This window comes from Leopardus geoffroyi, chromosome C3 (assembly GCF_018350155.1).
Source record: "Leopardus geoffroyi isolate Oge1 chromosome C3, O.geoffroyi_Oge1_pat1.0, whole genome shotgun sequence".
Taxonomy (NCBI): domain Eukaryota; kingdom Metazoa; phylum Chordata; class Mammalia; order Carnivora; family Felidae; genus Leopardus; species Leopardus geoffroyi.
This window is the reverse complement of record NC_059338.1, coordinates 74,968,254-74,992,315: the sequence shown is the minus strand read 5'-3', so window position 1 is coordinate 74,992,315 and position 24,062 is coordinate 74,968,254. Positions and strand designations below refer to the sequence as shown.

Genomic DNA, 24,062 nt, shown 5'->3' with positions numbered 1-24,062 from the left:
TCTAGTTCCTCCCCCATGGCCTCAGCCAACCCTTACTCCCTGGGAAAGCATCAGAGCTCCTTCAACTGGCTGACCAGAGGCCGGCGCTCCGCATGAAGCCGGTGGTCTGGTGGTCAGGCGTAGGGCGGCAGGCTTAGCTCCCCAGCTGCCTCATCTCCAAGACCCATGTTTTATCCCCTGTCCCATCCTGCACCAATCTGAGTGCATGGCATGTGCATTTGCAGATGGCAGGGACCCCTGCCCACTTAACTCTGCTTTTCTACAACTCTAGGGCTAAATGCAAGATTTCCCAAAAGGGGGAATGTCAGAGAAGAGTAAGGACTTCCTTTGAGGACCTGCCCTCAATGGCGCTTCCCTCCAGAATCAGGCCTATTGTGGGAGCCGTTGCAGAGCTCACCCCGGGTGCTGGTTACCCAGTTAAGATGGTGGGTCCTTGAAAGGCCATTCTGTCTTCTGGCTTCTGCAGCTGAAGGCAGGGGAAGGGGTGTCTGGGTTGGCTCCTGCCTCAGGAATAAAGGGGAGGAGGGTAGTATGGCATTGGAGCTCCCAGGACCATCTAATAAAAGGAGCCAGGAAGGAGACCAGAGACAATGCCAGAGAGAACTCCACAGAGTTCTGGAACTTTCCCTCTGCCCAGTTGTCACATTCCAGCCCTGGTGGTGCTTTCCAATAGATGCCCAGTAGATGTCTCTGGGTAAATCTGTCTCACCCACTAGACAGGAGCTCCATGAGTAGGGGTGTCAGGGCATCAGCATCTCCCTGTCAACACTGCCTGCTTGGCACAGGACCCCACCAGTGCTGTGTGCTTCAATCCCTTCCTAAGCTCTGTGGGCTTGTAAGGGAGACAGTAGGGAGGCCCTTCTACTTTAAAGTTAGGCTTGTGGGTAAGAAAACCTCAGGGGCGCAGAGGACAGCAGGTGTAGAAAACCAGAGCCAGCAAACTGTGGTTTCAAACCCTCCATCACTTAGTACAGATGGTCATGGTCTAGTTCGTGAAATGCTCTGATACTCAGTCTTCGTGTATAAATAGGGATCACAAATCTAGGTACAGGATTTGTGCATCCCAAGGACATGGGCAGCTTGGCAAATTGGTTTTAGGCGATTGGTATCATGAAACCAGCCACTTCTCCATGATGGGAGGGCCACCCTTGTTTTGTCATCTAAGAAACTGTCTGGATGCCTCTTTAGAGGTGAATGTTTTCTTTGTCCAAGAGGATAGCATCACTTTTCAATCTTATTAAAAGATAAGGATAACCATGCCAGCACTGCAAAACAGATTCTGAGAAATTTCCACTTGTAAATCCTCATGAGATCCAGGCATTTATCAGATGGGTTTCTGCTCTTATGAAAATTGTCAACCTGCCTCAACTATTGCATGTTTTTGTGTCCCCTAAGCTTGGCCTCCCAGAACACCACCATGCCCTATAACACACCTTCCAAAATCCCCCAGGTGGACTCCCCATCAGCTGACGGCAGCGTCTTTGCAAAAGGCAAGTTACAGCCCTGGGCCGCCTGCCCGATCCCGTCATGAAACCCACTCACTGTCTCTGAGCCCCACTTCATCATTTGTAGGATAGAGACCCACACTGCTCTCAGATGGAAAAAGGGGTGTGGACGTAATTAAAATGACAGTTGTTTGCACTCTCTTGAGAATGAGAAACACATTCTTAAACCTCTGGGGAGGGTCAAAAAAGGGGAAGAACAGAGATGCTCCAGGAATTGGTCAAGTCAGGTGCAGGGAATGTTTTAAAGGGGATATGTGTAGCTAAGGATCCATGGTAAAGTATAACAAAAGGAGGGAAATGAAGGGAAGGAAAGAAGGAAGGAAAGAAAAGAGAGAAAGAAATAAAGACCAAGATAGAAGGGAAAGCAACAGGACTAGACCACAGGAGAGGGGTATGAACTGGCAAGGAGCCTCTGCCGTCCGTTAGCTGAGTGGAATGAGCAACTTCCCCTCCCGGGTCACAGCTCCTTCACCTGTGCAAAAGGTAACACGAGAAGGACTGTTACCTCTGGCCCAAGGTGGTGAGTTAGATGCCTGGAGACAATGGGGAAAGGCTTCAAATGTAGGGAAACTCAGACAAGCATCAGAAATTGTTATTTTGGGTAAACTATCCAAACTCCCATTCTTCACCTGTAAAAAAGGAAGTCACTCAGATTAAGAGGATGACAATAGATGATGTACGTGAAACCCGTTACAGGAGATAATCAGGGCTCAGGGAAGAGGGGCTTTCCCCAGCTCAGTCTCAGGACCTTGAAGCCATGTCTCGGTGGACCTCTCTGCCCACCCACCGCCCCCACACACTGCCTCTGTGGTCTCACTGGGAGCCCCCAGGAGGGTAACAAGGGGCAGGAGTCATCCGCTCACACCCACTGTCAAACCAGAGATCCAGGAATTATGTGGTTACTCACTGAGAAAAATACAGACAAAAGAGAAGATACTTCTCCTGTTCTTTTGGTTAACTGACTATCAGACTTTTTTCCAAATGTTGACAAAGAGATCGCTTCATTGCTAGACAAGCATATTAGTATTACTCTTGGTTCACCTGGTAAGAGACCATAGGTCCTGTAGGTGGGGTCTGAGGAGTCCCCTGGGCAGTGGCCCTCAACGAGCGGCTCCTGGGCCAGCAGCATCAGCACCGCCTGGGCCTTGCTAGAAAGACAGATTCTCTGCCCGGCTCCCAGTCCACGGAACCAGACGCTCTGGGTGTGGGGCCCAGCACACTGGTTTAATAAACACTCCTGGTGATTCAGATGCTGGCAAGTCTGAGAAACACTGCTCAGCACTGATAAATGCCAGCTGTGGGGTCAGAAAACACGAGCACAGCTCCTGGCTCGACCACACGGAGAGAGAAACTCACATGGTTCCTGGTCACACGGTGAATACACTTGTAAAATGAGGGTAGCAGTATTTACCTCCAAGCTAAGTAGCATGTCCACGGGTCCTGGCAGACCACAGTACTCACAGATACCAGGTGCTGTTAGATTCTTAGAGGCTCTACAAATTATTCTATATGAACGGAGGAAAGGAAAGGACACCCTATACCACAACACACCCCATCTGGAACACAAATTTCCAATAACACTCTCCAGGCTTTGGGAGGCCGACAGACTTACAGTGAGGCCATCCTCAGGAGACAGCGGGAGCCCAGACATTTCACAACTGCCAGCCACCCCTGGGGATAAGACCTCACCGATGGCCGGGATGCTGAAGACGTCATCTGGCGTATAAAAAAATGTAACACTATGCTGGTGTAATGGTAATTATACTTAATATTTATGAGCACTTTTTTTTACAAATATAAGTCTTTATTTTCATTGGGTCATTTTGTCCTTATGAGCAACTCTCTAAGACAGGTAGTACCAGTCACCAATTTATACAGGAAGGAAGTAAGGGCTAAGGGGTTGAGGAACTGTGCAATGTTACACAGCTGCCAAGTGGCCAAGCAGGGTCTGAAGCCGCCAGGCTGTGTCCAGGGTCAACGTCTTTAGCCTCCCCTGTCTCCTGCCCCATCCAACGGTCCTGCAGCCCAGCATTTGTCCTCCTCACAAGTGCTCCCCACCTCCTATACTAAGCCCTTGGTCCTGTGACTGGCCCATTAGACTTGGCAAGTGCCTGAGTGTCAGACAGAGCTGGGGAAAGGTGCAGACTTTCCTATTCCAGCTCTGCCTGGGGCTGTGAGATCCCGTGAACTCAAACTTCCCCCGCGTGTCCTTCAGCACCACGGACAGGGGCTGTGGCACCATTTTTCTCTCAGTCTTTTGCCCCCAACCCACAAGGCTACGTGAGGGCAGAGAAGCAGCTAAACTTATTTTCCCCTAAACCCTTTAATTATTATAAAAATAGAAGGCCTTCAACCACAGTTATCCAACTCGATAACCATGAATAATGCACATTAATGCAGAGGCTAACAATAGGAGATGGGGCTGCTGATTAAGCCAGCCGTGAGCAAAGAGAAAGGAACCCAGAGCTAGAGGCAATGGCATAAATATATCTTAGGAGCTTCACACATACAAACACGCACGTATAATTTACATTTTATGGCTCAGAAGCTCCACAATGCAGTCATTACATGAAATAAGCCAATTCCCACAAGGGACACAGTTGTTGAGGGTCAAGGATTCCCAGATACCAGCACTGCTTTCGGAGAAGGGTGGGAAACTGGCACTGGCCAGTGCCATGGATAACAGCGGGTCGCTCTGTGACTTTGGGCATGCCCCAGACTCCCTAAGAGGCTGCACGAGGCTGATACTCAAACTCAACAGCCTGGCACACACCAAGAGCTCAATAAAAGCGGTTAGGATTCTTTCCACAACACGGCACTTTCTTTGAGACGAAGTCACTATGCCATTCCAGATAAAATCCCCACACGTTGGCCGTTGGACTGTGCATGGCTCCTATTGCTAATGCCTCCACATCCTCTCAGAAAGAATCCAGGAAATAAAAATGTGCCCCCTGCTCCTTGCTGTGCCACATTTCACTTACACCAGAAACCCCACACATGTAGAAGTAGCACTGTGTGGTTTCTAGAAACCTTTCCTGGTCCCTGGTCTGGAAAGGAGGCAAGAGGAAGAAAATCCCTATGTGGCAAGGCCCTCTCTTCACCCCCCACCAATTCTGCAAGCCATTCTACAAAGATTCCATGATACGTCACCTCACCATTTCAGACAGCCTGGCCTTGAAAGCCACCAAAGAGAAGAAGTAGCTCAGGGGAGGACCTGTCCTTTACCCTGGAGACAGCACACAGTGTGTCTGCCACGTTGGTGCCATTGCGACAGCTGGTCTGACTGTTCCCCACAATAAGATCCCCAGGCACTGCCGTGAAGGCTTCACAGGAAAGGCCCTCAGTGAGCTCAGACCAGGCTTAAATGGGATCATTCCTAGCTCTTACGTGCTCTGCCCAATCAGCTGCGCAGTGGCCAGTGACTTTTTTTTTTGGACACTCCTCATCATCCTCTGGGCTCTCAGGTGCAAACGGTTGCATTAATCATACCTTAAGGCTCATGTCCCTCATTTCACTGTCCCTCCCCAGTCCGAGGGTGCCCTGTGTGCCCCTAAATGGGTAGCTGTTAGGATTCTGAGCAAGCCAGAGCGTGTGATAAACTACTTTGCCCTCTTCCTACAGCATCTTACAGTGAAAACATCAATGTGTGTGTTTTCCAAGACTCAATGGCTTTGCCATGAATTGCAGAGAGAGGGATGGATGAGATGGTGCCCTGGGGGGCCTCCTGGCCCCATGCATGAGGGCTCGAGGGTCACTGGGTCAGAAGCATCTCTGGTATTCCAAGAGGCAGAGCACACTGGTGGATGCACAAGGAGGAAGCAGTCTCAGGGAGGAGAAACAACAAGAGGAAGCCCTGGGAACATGAGCGCAGAATCGGCAAGACACAGATGCAGGGGGAGAAGGGTGTCTTGGGGCCCCGTCACAGCAGCAGGTGTGAAGTGCACTCCAAACACGTGGACTTTATCTGCCAGCTAACGCTTGATGCTGAGCACAGCTCAGCAGGGACCAGTGTCACAACAGCATTTTATAATCAAACGTAAATTCATGGCCACTTGCAAGTTTCGGACAAGATGGCATGTCTCAGAGAAGGACAGTTGGAACTGAGGACTTCCAGGTGCCCTGCCCCACTGCTGGGAGTGACTTCTTGGCAGGTGGGTCCCCAATTTCTCTCCAGCTGGCTGCCTTTCCTGAGAGGCTGGAGACTTCAGGGTCCACAGCAACGTGGAGGATGCCTCTTTGTCCTTGGGGGAACACGCGCAAAACCTAGTCTTCCAGACCCAGGAACCAGGTTGCCTCTGCCAACCAGTATGAACCTGGTTCCGAACAACCCTCCTTAGTTGCATCCTGATGGCCTTGGACTCTCCCGAGTTTTCCACTCAGCATCTTATTTCTTCAGCTTCGTGATGACCCACCGCACAAAGGCTCTCCTAGGACACGAGGACCCCAGGACACTCCGGCTCGTTGCTCGCGGCTCTGACATTCCCTTCAGGACATTCGGTCAAAATTTCGAGAAGGCGACACCTCGGCTACTGGTTTGACTCAGTTTCCTCCTTTACCGAGTTTGTCCTGTCGGGTTTGTGATCCCGGGAAGATTGGAAAAAAGCCATAAAAGACAAGGAACTGATGTTTGCGTGACCTGAGCCAGCCAGCCCAATAAAACTCGGCCGAGTTTCTTCTGTTTGCTCGTATATTTTTTCCGGTGCACCACACCGTGAAATCTGAGCACAAAATCCATCTGAACTTTTATTTATCGCCATATGGATTTCTGCAGAAATGCTTAAGAAAGGACTTTCTGGTCGTTGTTGTTTTTGAGTTTCTTCCCTTCTACCAAATGCTGAGTACTGAGTTGCTGACCCAAGCATGGCTCTATAGGACACTCTGCCCCAATTTCGTCCCCTACGGGTCTCAAATGCCCTTGTTACCTGCAAGGTGTGAGCAGCACTGATGAGGGGCTGTGGAGCTCTCTCCCTATGCTGTCCCTACAGTGTGCCACTCCAGGCACCCAGCCCTGCCCCACCTCCATACCCTGGTCCTGACTGGCCCTGCCTGGGGCCCCTTCCACACCCCAACCCCACTCTAATTGGGAGTATTAGTGCCGGCTGCTGTTCATAAAGACAACGCTGGCAGGAAATGCAGCGTGTGGTGTGTCTGAGCAGCCAGAGATGCTGCCCGCATGGTCGCTCAGCAGCATCACTTACAAGGATCCATTTCGGGGCGGACCTCTGAGGGTCACCTCGCCCTGCTCCAACTGGCTCATTTCACTGCAGCAAAAATGGCTGGAGGAGCATCAAGGCTGTCATCCTCACAGCCGCGGGCCCAGGGAGAGAACATCTGCCTCCAGGCTTCGAAGCAGAAGTACTGAGTTTGTATGGTTGGATCTGACTTAGATAATGTGTCTGAATGGATCCTCCTGCTCAGGGAATTGGAGCGTGGATGGCTTGCACTTGACTCTTGCTAATGCTTGCCGAAGTCGTTATTTAGCAGGAGCCTGTGAAGTTCTTTCCTGGATCCCCTTATTTAATGAACCCTCATGTCAACGTTAGGAGAGCGTGGTTGTTTCTAGTCTCTCTTATGCACAGGAGAGGAAACTGAGGCACTAAGAGCAGTGGAGACCTCCCCAAGGTTATGCGGCAGGAGAGGGGCAGCTCCAGGTTCCCAAAGCCCAGTCCTCAGCCACTGCCCTGTCCTGCCATCTGGACCCACGGCTGTCATGCCGTCCAGGGGTCCACACTCCAAAATCACGCCGCTTGGGGATTTCACGCACAAACATTGTGAATGTACTATATTTAAAAGGATTTTCATTATGTTAAGACTTAGTCTTTGGTTAAATGTTTACAGATGTTGTAGCACCAGGAAGAGTAATTAACAAGACATATGGAACCCCCCAAATCCCACTGCCCCAACGTGCTGGTTGTTTGCACCGCACACACGTCTTTTCATGTGTGAGCACGTAGGGCTTCCTGGCCTCTATTTCATTTGCATTATGTTGCATGCATAGCTCCCTATCGTAAGGTGTTCCTAATTCTCACTTATGCCCATCTGGCTGCTGCAACGTGATACTCCATTAGCTTGTTTCCCATTTCTCGTTGCCATTGTAGTTGTCACGAGTACTTACAAAAGACAGAGTCAACTTGTGGTATTTTTGTTTCTGTTTCTGTCTTTCCTTTCATATGAATTGTGCTCATGATAACTTCCTAGACATTTTTGGGGGGATGCATCTTCTCGCCACCACCCCCCGCCCCAATACAACACCTACTATCCTAGGAAACCCTTGGGGTGCTCTGCGTCCTCTGCTCCTCGGTCCCCTGAGGCTCAGACAGGGTCCTGAGTGTTTGTCAACAGCATGGCGGGTGGAGGCCACAACCCGGCTTATCTAGGGACCCGCGAGAATCACACTCTGGACCACATGGCTGTGCTCAGGCACGTGTTTCCTCCACGGAACCGGTGAACGAGCCCCTGGTGGGGGCCCCAACCCAGGTTTTAGGGCTCTGTGAACCCACCACCCTCTCTCACACAAGGTACTTGAATGCTTTCCGCTGAAGAAACACACATGACTCTTCTCTGGGTTTTGGCAGTTTCCAGCAGAAGGACAAGAAAGGCAAGAACGGATTTTTACGTGTGCTTACCTGAGCCGGGGACTAAGCCAGGTGCTTTTACAGGTATGAGCAACCTCCCATGATCCCCACAACCACCACACAGGGAAGGCACCACTGCACCCACTTTACAGAGGGGACACTGAGACTCAGGGACACACCAGCCGAAGATCACCCAGACTCTGCAGAGCTGGGATCCAAGCCATGTCTGCCCAGCTCCCCAAACCTGCTTTCCTTCCATCACCTGAACCCAGATCTGAGCACAAAACCAAGACTTCCTCTTCCCTCCTTCCCCCCACAGGTGCCAGGTTTCTAAAGAAAAGACGACAGCCCCAGAACGGCAAGAGATGTGCCCAGTGTCACATTAGGCAGGAGACCTGCAGAGGGAAATTGGAGCAGATGCTCTGGCGTGCAGACACCAGAGGGCGCTGTGGGCCCAGGAATGGGACACAACCCAGGGGCTCTGGGTTCCTCCAGAGGCAGCACTGGTCCCCACAGCAGAAAGACCCCCAGGATGCACCACGAAGAAGCTCACTGGAAACTCACATTTTGGTCTTGTTTCTGTTGTTTCTAAATCTTTCCACTGGTGGGGCTCACGGTCTGGCTAATGCCGCAGACTTCACCTCCATGGCACCCAGACCGACTCAGTGCCCACCCAAAGGAACCCTCATGCCAGCGTCTCACTGTGCTGGTCAATCTTCTCTGCAGGGAAGAACCCAGGGCACTGAGGTCATCACCCCTCCCTGCTCTCTCTGACTGCACCCGAATTGGTCCAGCCCAGCCCAGAGCAGTGGCTATGCCCTCATCACCGCCACCAAATGAGCTGGAAATTAACGGAAGATTATGGGAGTAACAGGAACAGAGCATCACCAGCTCGATAGGCACTGCATCAACCCCTTCATGTACATTTCCTCCTTCGGTGGTGGGAACCATTACCATCCCCTTCCCCCTTTCACAGAAGAGGAAACTGAGGCTCAGAGTAGACCAAGGACGGACATGGGGTTAGCACGAGGTGGAGCCAGATTCTGAAGCTGGGTCTCCTCCACGCAGTCTGTGATCTCCCTACTGGGTGAAGCTGGTCCTCAGTCCTGGGTGACAGAGCCCCAAATCCATTCATCCATCCGCTCATGTGGCAAAGCCCATGCCTGATGCCAGCTGTGCCCCAGATGCTTCGGAGGTTCATCCTCCTTTCCTCTCCCTTTACGGCCACAACACCTGGGCTGTGGGCAGCAGTTTGGGGGCATCCCCTAAAAGGCTGCCCCCCCGACCTTAGTCTGATTTCACATATATTAAAACACTGGGGGAGACTGGTCCCAAGAACTCTCTGGTGAATATGGGAACCAGAGAGGAGATCAGCTTCCAAGACAAGAGGCAGAAGCAGTCCAGGAATATGGCACCATGCAATGGTCTAGGGCATCTGATGTGGGAGCCAAGGAGAGTCAGGAGGCCAAGAGCCGCGTGACCTTGGGCCAGTCACCTACCTTCTCTGAGAGCCAGTTTTCTCAGCTGCTGGGGAAGGGGAGCTTTAATCAGCCCTCCAGCTGCCTGCCCTTCCCTTTAGTAATAACCAGTGATTATGTTTCCCACCATCCCATTAACTTGTGACCCTGGGCACGTCACTTGACCTCTAAGCTTTATTCTCCCCATCTGTGAAATGGGCGTAAGTAGTGCCCTCCCTAATGCACTGTCTTCATCACGAGACCTAAGGTATGGGGCACGCTGGCCCTCCTAGAGGCCAACACACATCCTCACAGTTAATTACATGCCAGAAACACAAGACACACAGCCACTATCAGAGAAATACAATCCCTGGACCCACTGGGCTCTAGTCCATCCAATCCCCTCACTCGAGGCACCTGCTATGGGGACAATATTCAAGTGCAGAAGTTTGTTGGGCCCTGTCCAAATGCATTAGTCACCGGTGACCTTCTCTGCTCTGTGGACTCTATCAGTCCCCGGGACCCACCCTCGCCCTGGCTCATCCTCGAGGGGGAAGCAGAGACTCTAAGCTATAGAAGACAGCCCTGGGGAATCGGGCTGGGTTGGGCTGATTCCCAAGTCTCAGAGCTGCCGCCTGCAAGAGCCTTTATGCATCATCTCGTCCCACCCCCTCGCTTTTACAGATGATGAAGCAGAGGCCCAGAGAGGGAGGTGACTCACCCCAAATCACACAGCTAATATGTGGCAGATTCCAGACTCAGACTTTGCTAAAAATGTCCAACTGCAAGAGAATGTCAACTGAGGACAGAGCCAGAACTGGTAGAGTCTGTCCAGCGGCCCATCTGTCCTGCCAGCACCAAGTATGTGAGAAGGGCTCCCCGGCTGGGACTGTGAGCTGGCAGCTTCGAGTCCTGAATGTGGTGCTGCAGGCAGGGGTCTGGGGCACCAGGGAGGTGGCTCCAGGCATCAGGAGAATAACGCTGCTCCTTCTGAGCTAAACCAGAACAGACAAGGCCCAGCAGCACCTACTGCTCAAAAGAGAAAAGAGGCCCATCACTTCCTGCCTGGGGACACCTCTCCAGCCAGAGGACGTGCTGGTCCAGGAGACGCATTTTGGTATCGCCCACCAAGCACCACCCGGGCCCAGCACCCGGACTTCAAGGGCTCTGGCAACCCCAGTCCTGATAGGAACATCCGGGTCTCTTGCTAATCCCTGTGCTCTGGGCCCACGGGAGCCTGGCAAGCTGGCAAACAATACGCAAAAGTGGTTACTGACTTTGAGCATCTTGCCTCCAGGTGCTGGGCTTTTAAACCACACCGGAAGGACGGATGGTGGCCGCCAGTTCCGTCTTCAGTGTCAGGACACCCAGACTGGGAAACTGGTGGCAAAGTCATGCTGTGCTGTGTACCACGCTGGCTCTCAGACTGCTCTCCTGTAGGAGTGATTGTGTGTGCACACACATGCACACACACACACACCCAGGGCTAGGGTCACACTGGATAGATGTTTTCCCATGGCTTTCAAAATTAACAAAATACTATTTTCATTTTCTAGGTCATTAATCGTTGGTCTAGATGTGGTCTGGCATCCCCGAGTACCACTGCATTACTTAGCCGTGCGGTAACTTAGTTCACCCTCTGCCTGCTACACGGCACATGCTCGTGCCAGTCTCACGACTTACACAGAGTAAAACGCGGAGTGTGAACTTCTGTGCGTCCGTGATTTATCTCTGTGGAGGAAACCTCTGGGGTGAAAGTGCTTGGTAAAAGGGTACCTGCAGGGAGAGAACGGGCTGGCCACATGAAAGCTGTTTCCCCAGTAAGGGGACAGAGCGGCACCTGCTCGTACGGCCAGCCCTACGCGAGGGTGTGAGGACAAAACCATCCAGGGTCCATCAGCAGTGCATTCTGAGTCCTGCACTCTGGTGAGACATTAGCACAAATGCACGCCTAGAAGTCCTGTGGCTGTCTCCTGGACGGGGCGGGGGGGAGGGGGGGCGGGGCACGCAGGTACATTTTTAATGGCTGGTGCAAGTCAACGAATGGCATTAGTGCCACCCTGATTTTTATTTCTCCGTATAGACAAACCACTTACAAAAGCTTTCTTCAGAAGGAACCGCAATGTCCAGGATCTGTTGGGCTTTGTTTGTCATGAGGAAGTGAGAGAAGGTGCAACACCCGTATCTGGGGAGAACACGCACGCGCCTCCCTCCCGTCCCCCCCACCGCCCTGCCTGCCTCTCCCGCTGCTCCTCACCATCTCCCCTTGAAACTTCTGCAAGCCTCCTGAGGACTCCTCTGGTCCTTTCGCCTCACACCCATCTGGCACCTGCGACTCAAACTTGCCCAGCGTGTCCAGCCGTGCACAGACCTTCCCAAACTGCACACGAGGCCTGAACATGCTCTATTCAACGTCCTCCTTAGTGCTGCTCTTCAAAGCACTTCTGTGGCTCCGTGTCCTGCTCCCTACGGGTGCCAGCAAGCACCCTCTGCTCCTTCACATGTCAGCCACCCACGTCCTACAGGGACGCTTCCCTCCAACGTGCTCACTCATGCTCGTTGCTGCCGGGAAGCGCTGGCCGCTGCACGTGCTCCAACCGCCCAAGTCAGGGGAGGACACGCCGAGGCTACTCGCTCCCCTCGGATGCTTACGGACGGCATGACAGTGGACCACCTCTCCCAAACCCAGGCGACCCTCCACACTGTGCTCCCTGGCCAGCTGCACAGCCCCCAGAGGAGCGATAAAAGGGACATGCTTACCTTTTCACCCTTCTCTCCACGGACAAAAGGCCCCCTGCCCTAGAAAAGGAAAGCAGGAAGCAAAGGTTTACTAGAGAGCATCTCCAGGCATGATGTCACACATGGCATCAGCACCCCAGGGTCTCAAAGGGTCAGATGCTTTCCCGTCAGCCCTGCCCAGGAGCTTCCAGAAGAGATGCTAACCCTTACTGAGTGTTGATTCTCGTGGGTATTACCCCTTTTGATTTTTCCAACAACTCAATATTATGGTACCATTATTTTTTTTTCCTTGTGAGCTCTACGGAGATATAATCCACCTGCTGTGTAATTCACCGACATAAAGTGTACCAGTCAATAGTTTTTAGCATATTTACCGAGCTGGGCAACAACCACTGTGATCAACGTTCTAGGATGTTTTCATCAGCTGAAAAGAAGTCCACACCCACTAGCGGTCACTCCTCGTGTCCTCCCCCCCCCCCCCCCCCCACCGTCCTGGGCAAACACGAATCGATTTCATCTCTGTAGGCTGGTCTCCTCTAGACACTTCATATGCATGTAATCCCATGACACGTGGGTGACAGCTGGCTTCACAGCCAGTGGTGATTTCTTCGCAAAGCGGTTTCAAGGTCCATCCATGCCGTAACATGTGGCAATACTCCAATTTGCTGCTGAATAACATGCCACTGGGTGAGTGTATCACATATCTTATTTATCCATTCATCACATGATGAACATCTGGGTTGTTCTTACTTTTTGGTTATTATGAATAATGCTTCTGTGAGCATTTGTGCACAGGGTTTGTTTGAGCATATGTCTTCATTTCTTTTGAATATATATCTCCAAGTGGGACTGCTGAGTCACATGGTAATTCTGTTTAACCGTTTAAGGACAGCCAGGGTGTTTTCCAAAGCAGCTGCGCCATTTTGGACCAGCAATGTTATGAGGGTCCCAATTTCTCCACCGTCCTGGCGACTGTAGGTGTCACTGGCATCAGTAGGGAGGCGCTGAGGTCTCTAACCATCACCGCTGAGTTACCTACTCCTCCCTTCCATTCTGTCACTTGTTGCTTCATGGATTTTGGACTCTTGTTAGGTGCCCATGTGTTTACAACTGTTATCTATGCTTGAAAGACCGACACTTTTCTCATGATCAAATATCCCTCTTTATTTCCATGAGCTTCGGGTTTTAAAGTCTATTTTTAGGGACGCCTGGGTGGCTCAGTCGGTTAAGCGTCCGAATTCGGCTCAGGTCACCATCTTGCGGTATGTGAGTTCGAGCCCCGCGTCGGGCTCTGTGCTGACTGCTCAGAGCCTGGAGCCTGTTTCAGATTCTGTGTCTCCCTCTCTCTCTGACCCTCCCCCGTTAATGCTCTGTCTCTCTCTGTCTCAAAAATAAATAAACATTAAAAAAAAATTTTAAGTCTATTTTTAGTCTGATATTAGCACGGTCACTCCCAATTTGTAAGTTTTCTATTTTCAGAATATGTATCTCCCATCGTTTTACTTTCAAGCTGTTTGCACCTTTGAATCTCAAGTGTCTGCTGTAGACAGGGCAGAGCTGATCTTGTTTTTATGTCCAGCCTGAACATGTTGCATGATTACTGACACACAGTAAAACCTTGGATTGTAACTTGTTCTGCGAGTGTCCCACAAGATGAGCAAACATTTCTAATAAATGTCTGCTTCACAAACGAGCGATGTCTTGCAATACGAGTCGGACGTGATGCCAAGTGTCACATGATCACAACGGAGCCAATGGTTCTCGAAATTCGCTTTGATATACAAGTGCCTTGGATTACAAGCATGTTTCTGGAACAAGCATGTCTCCTATCGTTTTGTTGTTGTCTCTTTTTTCCTCCTTTATGACTTTTTTTTGGCATAAAGTATTTTTTAGTAACATCTTAATATCTTTAATACCACTTCCACTGCATATTTTTGTTTCATTTCTTAGAGGTTGCTCTTGGGTGTAGCAGGCACATCTTACCTTATCATGATCTACTTCAGACTCATACTATTTCCAGTGGGGTTTATAAACACACGGCTCCCTACACAGCTCTAGTCCCTCCTGCCCGGACCTTGTGCCATTGTCACCACACCTGTTTGTTAGATGCCCAGTCGGACACGGCCGTGATGAGCAACTTTGCCCTGGTCACCCCCACTGCATTCTGGCCTCTGTGATTCCTGAAGGTCAGTCAGCCAATGTTCTTACGGGGCTTCTTTGTACACAGTGACTCATTTCTTTCTCTTGCTGCTTTCAAAAGTTTCTCAGGGCACCCCGGTGGCTCTGTCAGTTGAGCGACCAACTCTCCATTTCAGCTCAGGTGATGATCTCATGGTTTGTGAGATCGAGCCCCAAGTCAGGCTATAGGCTGACAGTGCTGAGCCTGCTTGGGATTCTCTCTCTCTCTCTCTCTGTTTCTCTAAATCAATCAATCAATCAATCAATCAATCAATAAACATTTTTTTTTAAAGTTCCTCTTTTAGAATTTTTACTACAATCATTCTGAGACAGATCTCTTTGTGCTTACCTTGATTCGAGTTCACAGAGCTTCTTAAACAGGTACAATACTGCTTTTCACCATAATTGGAATTTTTTTCACCATTATTTCTTTGAATACGCTTTCTGCTCCCTTATGAGCATTCTGGTCCACTCCGAGGCTCTGCTCATTTTCCGCCTTCCTGGTTCTCTCTAGTCTTCAGATTACATGATCACGATTGATCTGTTTGCAAGAACGTCAGCTCTTTCTGCAGCCAGTTCAGACCTACTGTCAAGACGCTCTACTGATTACCCTTTTCATTTCAGTTCCAATTCCAGCTCTAGAATTTCCATTTGGTTCTTCTTTTTAGCAATTTCTCTTTACTTAGATTCTGGATTTGATGTGATGCTGTCATAACACCTGCCTTTCCTTCTTTAAGAATGATTTCCCTCTGGGGTACGTGGGTGCCTCAGTTGGTTGAGCGTCCAACTTTTGATTTTAGCTCAGGTCATGATCCCAGCGTTGTGAGTTCAAGCCCCACGTCGGGCTCTGCATGGACACGTGGAGCCTGCTTGGGATTCTCTCTCTCCCCCCATCTCTCTGCCCCTCCCCTGATCATGCGCTCTCTCTTTCTCTCCCAAAATAAACAACTAAACTTTAAATAAGAGAATGATTTCCCCCTTGCTCTTTAACTACCCCTGTGATGCCTACGTTGTAGGTTTTGTTTGTACATCTGAGGCCAGTGCCCAGTCACAGGCAGACACTGTTCCCAGCTTCTTTTCCGGGGGCCACAGGCATATCCTGGAGAACCCTACACAGTTCATGTGGATATGAGGAAAGAGGGGCCAGTCAGAAAGGGGAGGTGAGAGGAAAACCGGGAGTGGAAAGATAGCAAAATCATTCCTCATGGAGGAAAGAGCAGGTGCACTGGCCAGTGAGAAGTGACCAGTTTGGAGACTCCTAGCTGCCCATCTGGGTGCACAGAATCGGTGGGGGGAGGGGTGCAGGTGCAGGATGGGGCTGGGGCCACAGCTGGGGCCACCTCTGTGGGTCTCCCGTGCCCTGGAGAAGAGCTTGGACTCCATTCCGGGGCAGCGTGTGGCTCGGTGTCTGGCTCCCACTAGGGGCTCGGTGCCTTGTGGCAACATGCACACTTGGGGGAAGCCCGGGTCTCCCACATCAGCCCCGTACTCACCACGTCACCTTTTTCTCCCTTGGGTCCAGGAGCTCCAGCCAAGCCAGTGGCTCCCGTGTCTCCCTGTAGGGGTGGAAACCAGAAAGGAGCACTGGGTCAGGCCCCCTGGCAGGGATCCCCCTGCCCACTGCCCACTTGGCCCCGACTGCCTGGCAGCGGCTGATTTCGTCACTGTCAAAATCGAGCCCCAAGTCAGGCTATAGGCTGACAGTGCTGAGCCTGCTCGGGATTCTCTCTCTCTCTCTGTTTCCATAAATCAATCAATCAATCAATCAATCAATCAACATTTTTTTAAAAGTTTCTCTTTTAGGAATGAGGCCATGCTTCCCATCCCCGGAGAGGGAGGAAGCATCTACACAATTTCCCCAACCTCTTAATTCCGGAACGAAGGACGTTTTGAGAAAGCGAGTGGGCGAAAGCATCACATGTTTGTTCTGGGAATGGCCCAGCCCCCAAGGGAGAGTGAGAAGCCCGGATTCAAACTCCTGCTCTGCCACTGAACGTGAGAGCATCATTACTCTCTGGGCCTCCTCCTCCGTGAAATGGGCATGCAGTCATGAGCTCACACAAGACTGAAAGCAGGAAGGTACTCCGAAACTGCGAGAGGCCAGCCAGGGCCCCCTGATGCCATTTGTATGCCCAGTCTGTGCCCACAAGGTCCTGAGCCCTCCCAGCAGTGCACGAAGACAGGGAGGGCAGGCAGAGGAGGAAACAGTTTGCAAGGGCTGAGTGTGGGAGTGGAGCCGCCTCCAACTGTACCAGCAGCCGATCCAAGATGGGCTTGGGTACCCAACACAGGAAGCCTCAACATCCTATCTTTCTCCTCTCCTGGTATGCAGTTTCACCTGTGTCCACTCCCACCTCACACTTCATACCCTAAGCTAGTTTGCTTATGCTGTTCCCTTGGCCTGTCATGCCCTTCCCCTGCCTTCTTTACCCTGAGAGGCTCCCATGCAGCCTGCTGGACCCACGGGCCTCCTACCCTGGCTCTCCCCACAGGCGATCCCATGCATGCCTCTCTGTTGCCGGCTTGCGAGCGCTGGGGATGCGACTCTCATTCATTGGAACGTCCTGCACTAGAACGGGCCTCTCGGCACCTGGGGTCGCCAGACCGTGACTGTTGACCTGACCTGAGCTGCATGTGGGTAAATAAATGAGGCCACTGGGACCCACGGGTTTTTCCTCGCAGTCTCAGCCTCAGCCTGGAACAATCTGGCCGGTGAGGCTGAAGCCCCAGGACAGCAAATCAGCTCTGAGGGAGCCACGTGCATCTCCAGGTGGCAGTGCCCGAGTCCCTCCTAGTCTCCCCTCCCCCCGCCTCGTCCTCCCTGCTCAGGTCCCCGCCCAGCCCTGGATCTGTTCAGCCACAGCACAGCACAGCCACTCCATAAACAACACTGTTCCAGACAAATGCTCTCCACTTCCTCCCCCGCCCCCCAGACACCTCTGCTCCTTACTTCCATCTGACAATCGAGAGGCTGAGCTTACAGCCCAGGGGGTGCCCAGTGAGGCATAAATCCCTGTGTTTCTCCTCGCAAGGACCTCCTGGCACCCTGGGTCGCCCGGAGCTGCTCTCCTTTGGCACCAGGGGAGGGAAGCAGAGCAGAGCAGGTGGGGCGTGTGTGTGTGTGTGTGTGTATGTGTGAGACCATGCTCCCCAGCCCAGCAGAGTCAGGGGAGAAAGGAGGCAGGGGGGTAGAGAGAGGGATAGAAGGGGAGGACATCATCTCTGGGGGTTTCCACGCAGCCCCTCTTTCAAATAGCAGACCGGGTAATGGCCACTGGGTCACACTGACCTCTTCCACCCGCCTGTGTGACCACAGGCAGTTAGCATCCCTCTGGGTCTGAGCTTTCTGAGACCAGAGAACCACATGAGAAGACAGCCCTGTCCAGCTCTGTAAGCGCTAATAACCCAGGAAGGCGGGGAGCCCCAGAGGCGGCTGCATGAATGAGGAGGGGGCCCCCACGGGGAGGCACTGGGCTTTGAGCAACTCACGAGTCTGGACGATTCGTGCAAAAAAGAGTGTCAGGCAACTTACAGAAAAATATAACAGGCCCATCTAAACAGACTCGGACCAGCTCCACCCCGAAGTTTCTGGAATGCAGCAGCCTAAAAGGACTGACACAAAATTAACCGACCATGGAGAGGTGAGCCCCTCAAATGGGGTCAGGGTCAGGGCCAGGGCTTTCTAAGCCCCCCTCTTCTCACTCAGGTTTTCAGACTGAGACACGGAGGTTCCAGACTCCACACCACCTGCTCGATCCTTCTACCTGAACCATGGTGGAAGCCAACACCGCAGGGCCATCACCTAACATGCCGCTTTTGTGTCTATCTACAGAGCATGGCGAAGGCTTATCTGGGCCCCAAAATGCCCCTGAGCAGTGCCCATACTGACCTTTGGGCCGGGGAGTCCCACGGGACCATCGGACCCCTTCTCGCCCTACAAGAAGAAGAACAAAGAAACCAGTGAGGCTTTGTTGAATTTCCCTCCGTCTGTCCTCACTAGTTATTTATCCCCCCACATGCTCCCAGGCCAGTCTCTGAGTGATCCACCTGTGACCAGCCAGCTGGACAAGGTTTCCTGGGGCTCAGAACCCCTGATCTCAAGCTCAAACTACATGGGATACGTTGGTATCACCTCTATGCAGCCATCAGTGGAATTCAGACAGAGACAAACAAGATGGTACCCCATGGGCCATGTTTACCCCAGCTAGGCCATCACTTAAGCTAAAAAATATCGTGTGGCCTGCTAATGGTTCCTATAGTTATCATTCACCAAAATACCGAAGCAATACATGTCTGTAGCCTAACTCTAAACATTGTTCACTTTATAAAATATATGCTATTTGTTGGGGTGCCTGGGTGGCTCAACTGGTTAAGTGCCCGACTCTTGATTTCAGTTCAGGTCATGATCTCATGGTCTGTGAGATCGAGCCCCGCATCAGGCTCCACATTGGGCATGAAGCCTGCTTAGGATTCTCCTCTCTCCATCTCTACCCCTCCCTCCCCCACTCATCCTCTCTCTCTCTCAAAATAAAATGAAATTGAAATAAAATAAAATAAATGCTATTTGTGTAAAAGACCTTATTACTAGATTAAAAATTCTGAGCTGTTAAGTTGTGGGTGCCTGTAAATAGCGTAACGCTAAAAACAAATGGAACACGATTCATACAATGGTACATATGTACATCTCGCCACATTGATATATAGGAAGGGACACCATATCCACTTACATTTACGCATGTGTAACACCCATCGCTAAAAATGCCAACACTGTGTACTTCGCCACTTCAGGAACACGTTTGTTTTTCAATGCATTCACAGATGTCATCTGCACATGCATGGGGGTGAGTAATCTTTTGTGTGTTTGACCTCACGTAGCACCCATTGGAATGCCTGATACACAGTTTACAGGCAACACATTTGGTTCTAGAGAGGCAAACACGGACCCAAAAGGCACGTTGACCTCAGTGAAGAATGTAAGTGTTCTGTAAATTGACTCAAAGACTCAAAACGCTGGAAGCCAAGTATCCCCATGGCCCTTGTCCGAGTTCGGCCTCCCAGGAGAGAATGCTTACATCTCCTTGGCCCCGGGCACCCTATCTTCTACAGGATTAAAGATGGTGATCCAGAGGCCACCCCTATTTCATGAGGTGGCTGTTGAAGCTCTTCCATGTGGCCTCTTCTTGGGGGAGGGAGAAGAGCCCCCCTTCCCACCACCTGTGTGTGGGAAGCAGCCTGCTGGCGAGCCCCCCAGGCTGGGAGCACCTCAGTGCTCCCGGGCTCCACAGCACGCTGGAGCACTTTGGATGACCATGCACTATGTGTCTTAAAACGTCGGTGCTCAGCACAAGTGGGTGCTTACTGTTTACTGTCAAAAATAAGGCATGGGTGAGTGAATCCGGGAATGGACTCCTGGGTGATGCCACCAGAACTGGAGGCTGAGAATGTGTAAGGTGAAAGATAATCTTGAAGAGGAAAGACCTTGTCCTGCGGCAAGAGATGGTGTGTTCCTTTGTCCCTCCCTCCCAGCTCTCCAGCTGCCATCGGCCCGTTATCCTCACACCTGATCCACCTGTCCCTCAGTTCCTCCACTATTTAATAAAATCAGGCTATATACATCAGTGGCTGAAAACACAGCTATGTCAAGATCGAATCTTTGCCATCTGAAACCTACCTGATGGAAGTGAAGACGGGTAGAGGTTTTTAATCCAAATGTGATCATTATTAGGGTAGATGGAAGCACAGGGAGAGGAATGGCTCACAGGGTCTTGAAAATAGCAGGTGCTGAATAAATAGCTATTGCAGGGGTACACGGTGGATGATGGAAGGAAGGGAGGGAAGGCTACAGGGAGGGAGAAGGGAATTCACATAGACGACAGCATGCTCAGAAAGGATTCCCTGGGGACATCTTGTGAGAAGAAAAGGCATGAGCCAGATAAGGGGGGGGGGGGTGGTGGTCCACGCAAATGCCAGAAGACAAGAATGGTCATGATCCCTGCGAGGAATCCTGGAAATTGGGAGAGCAGAGTGGAGAGAAATGGGGCTAGAAATGCCACAGGGGACCTGCCTCAGCCACGCAGTGTGGGGAGGGGTGGGAGGGGAGCAGGAGGGGGAGGCCTGCTTGACCCCAGACTTCCCTCCCACAGGTCCGTGCCAGGGACCACGAGGGCCCCGGGGGGACATGTTCAGGGCACAGCCGGGCTCGGGGGAAAAGTCTGGACTGGGCAGAACTGGCTCTGGCCTCCCTCCTTGCAGTCTGTGTGCAGCTGATGGTCACCCAAGCCCCACACGTGGTAGCCTCTCACTTGGGGTTCTTAATCGAAAGCCAGGGCCAGGGGAGGGGCGGCTGTCCGGCCCTGTGTGCTCCCCCTGGCTCCCTGCCCGACGTCTCCCATCCTAACCAGCGGGCACCGGGCCAAGGTACCTCCACTTTCACCCCCTGCCCGGAAAAAGCCTCAGCTCCCGGCAAGGCTGAGCTGGCTCCTTTCAGCAAGTCGGGCCAGCGTTTGCCAGCCTCACCTGATGACAGCTCGTGGGGGCTCCCTGTCTCCCCAGGTCTGGCTCTCCAGGGAGAACGAAGGGAGGGAAGGTGTGATGGAGGAGGAGGAGGGGAGGGAGAGAAGGAGGGAGTCTGCCTGCCAGGACAGGTGTACTGAAAGTTTGTCCATTCCCGCGAACCTGACCATGATTTCACACTTCTTTCCGTCTGCCTCGTCCCCTGCAAAGTCACTGACACCTCGGGGATGCTGGCCCCGAGCTGAGGGTGGATGTAGCAGGGGATGTCACTGCAGGCCGTGGGGCAAGGCCCTGGGCTACGGGCCCCGCAGAACCTCGCGGGGACCTTCCCCAGCACGGTACTGCTTTTTGGCATCCTCGGGTGTTCGGTGAAGTTCTTCTGCTCAAACAGTGGAAAACGGTGTTTCGTTTTGTTGTGTTTTCATTTTTGTTGTGTCTTATCAAAAAGGCCACCGGTCTACAGAAAAACGGAAGAGGTGAAGGCCTCGGGCACCGGAGGAGACCTTTAATCCAGGCTAGCGGATGGTGCTGGCGGTGTTCATAGAAACACTCTGTTTGTAAATCGGAAGCAAAGTAGATAAAACTCTCCTTATATGCTGCCTACTCTGAACCTCATTCGCAAACCAGATCTGGTTTGATTACTTGTATGTGAGTGGAGAGGGCACCAGCAGGAACCAAGAAAAACCTCAGGAATACAGTTAAATCCAGCAAAACCTTAACGGGTCTGAGAGCTCCCGTCCTCATGAGCTGGAACATCAACACACAAGAGTGCAAGGAACAAGAAGGGCTCCCTCAGCACCTGGGGCCATCCACCCTGGCCGACCTCGTGCATGATGGGAAATTCCCACCTCCGCCATTGCTCGTGGTGACCACCCTGCCCCGCTCAGCCCTGGGGGCTCTGGGCTGGGGGCTGAGGGTCAAATAGGGAGGGTACCTTTTCTCCAGCCGGGCAGGAGCAGTTGATGGTCTTCAAAAACCCGATTTGTTCACTGCCCACGGTGGGAGGCCGCTGGGGCAGGGGCGAAGGCTCCGTTAGCACAGTCACCTGGCACTGAAAGGAAATCCCAGTGGGTTAGAACCTGGCTCTTGACTCTGCACAGGGCCCCGGCAGGGGTGCACGCAACGGGAGCCAGGAACCCAAGGAGCCTGCACTTGAGCGGTGGGGGGTAGGTCGGGTCATGTCTGGCCTCAGGTCCTGGGCTCCTGAGGCCTTGGAGTCAGAAGGTCCTGGGCCGACCTGCTCTCAGCCGCTGGCCTCTCAGCAACTGCAGGCACTGCTAACCCCTCTGAGCCTCAGTATTACGCTCTGCAGAATGGGGGTAAGGGTGTGTCTATCTTGATGCACAATGAGGAGTCAGTGGGACAGCTCAGTGTCTGACCCCCAGCAGGTGCTTGGTAACGTCCTCTTTCCCTACCACCACCTCTACCCCTCCCACCTCTCTGCTCTCATGGACCCTTACCTGACCTCCTTCTCTTCCCTCCGTCCAGAGTCAGGCCTGTGTGACTCTAAACCCCGAGCGCTGGCGGCTTCCATCACCACGTCCAGAGCACGGGGCCCACTGAGCACCGTGCGAGGACCTCAGCCCTCAGCCCTGGGAACAGGCCCTGTCACTAAGCCCACCCTCCAAGCAGCCTTGGGACCGGGTTTTGCTAGAGAGGTTGGAGAGAGACAGCCTGGAAGGGGGCAGAAGTGGAGAGGTCCCAGGGGGAGGCTGACCTGCCTGGAGGGTCAGGGGGAAAAACTCTGGTCTCTCTTGAACTTCCCAGTCCTGCCTGCGAGCTGCCTCCTCCCCTCTGCCGACCAGCCCAAGGTGCCTCGGTCTCCCCTGCTCTGAGCACGGGTCAGTCCCTCCCACGGCCATGCTGCCAGCCTCTGTCTGTTCTCCCTGCAGCTGGGCCCCAGCACTCGGCCTGCAGCCTGAGGGCACTGACTGAGGCCAGGACCACTGCAGCCCCACCGGGGGCCTGCATGACTCCCAACCCACACCCCGGGTGCCCAGGAAACGGAGCCCTTTCAGGCCACATTCCGAAGGTGGGCACACCCCGGCCCCTGGATGCCGGTTCCTAGGCCCTGGACACCCCTGTCCCTCTGAGTTTCCTCCCCTCCTCTGCGTGCAGGAGTCTGCTCACCGGGCCTGAGGGGATGTCACAGCAAGTCTCCAATTCCGCGTGTCGGGAGTCACAGTAAATCACAATCCGCTGCAGGTCAAACTGGAAAGGATAACGAGGATGGGGGTGAGTCCCGGGGGACTTAGCAGCCCGAAGTCCCCATGGTTCCAGCAGGCCCCACCTCCTCCTCGGGGTCCCTTCTGGTCTGACCCGGGCCACGCCCCGCCCTGGGCTGAGCTCCAGGGGGAGCCTATGTGTCACCTACTTGCACACCCTCTAGAAGTGACAGCCCCAAGTGCAAGGAGGTTGGAGGCTGCAGGTTAGGCTCCCTGTCACACGCCACCTCCCGCCCCGTCACTGCCACCGCGTTTATTTAGAGCTCCTTTCAGGGCGCTCTCACCGCGGTCTCTGGAAGCCTCCAAAAGTACCTCACGCCCAACCCACATGGCATCTCCACGCGGCTGCGCAAGTCAACTTTGTACAGTAAATGTGCCTCCATCACCCCCTTTAACACCGCAGTCCCTCAACACAACTTACAAGGGTTTTGGTGTGCAGCATGCACACACATTTGCACCCACACACCCACACATGCACACACACACACATATGGACACATACACACGTCTGCACCCACACAATACACACGTGCACGTACAGATGAACACACACACGTGCACGCAGGCACATATATGCGTCTGCACACACACCCATACAACACACACGTGCAAGCATGTGCAATATGCACACATGCACACACACATCCACATGCACACACCCACACAACACACACGTGTGATGTACACACAACACGTGTATATGTACACACGCACACACAGGCCCACGCATACACACGTGCACACACAGCCTGCACAGAAAGCCTGGGCCTTCTCTGGGACGCTCAGGTCCCCCAGCACCTGGCTCTGCCTGCTTTTCCAGGGGTGCTTCCCCTCACTCCACACTCACATCCCACAGCACCCGACCTCCTG

General features: G+C 52.7%; 1 protein-coding gene across 3 annotated transcripts in view; it reads right to left on the bottom strand.

Moving 5' to 3' along the window:
* Nucleotides 1-24,062, bottom strand: part of COL22A1 (collagen type XXII alpha 1 chain) — a 261,626-nt gene that overhangs the window by 163,718 nt on the left and 73,846 nt on the right. For all 3 annotated transcript variants that reach the window (XM_045453570.1, XM_045453572.1, XM_045453571.1), the window contains exons 8-12: nucleotides 23,098-23,178; nucleotides 21,902-22,018; nucleotides 18,344-18,388; nucleotides 15,948-16,010; nucleotides 12,298-12,336 (exon numbers count right to left, since the gene is read on the bottom strand). In XM_045453570.1, the coding sequence (XP_045309526.1) occupies nucleotides 12,298-12,336; nucleotides 15,948-16,010; nucleotides 18,344-18,388; nucleotides 21,902-22,018; nucleotides 23,098-23,178 (345 nt within the window). The remainder of the gene's footprint in view (nucleotides 1-12,297; nucleotides 12,337-15,947; nucleotides 16,011-18,343; nucleotides 18,389-21,901; nucleotides 22,019-23,097; nucleotides 23,179-24,062) is intronic.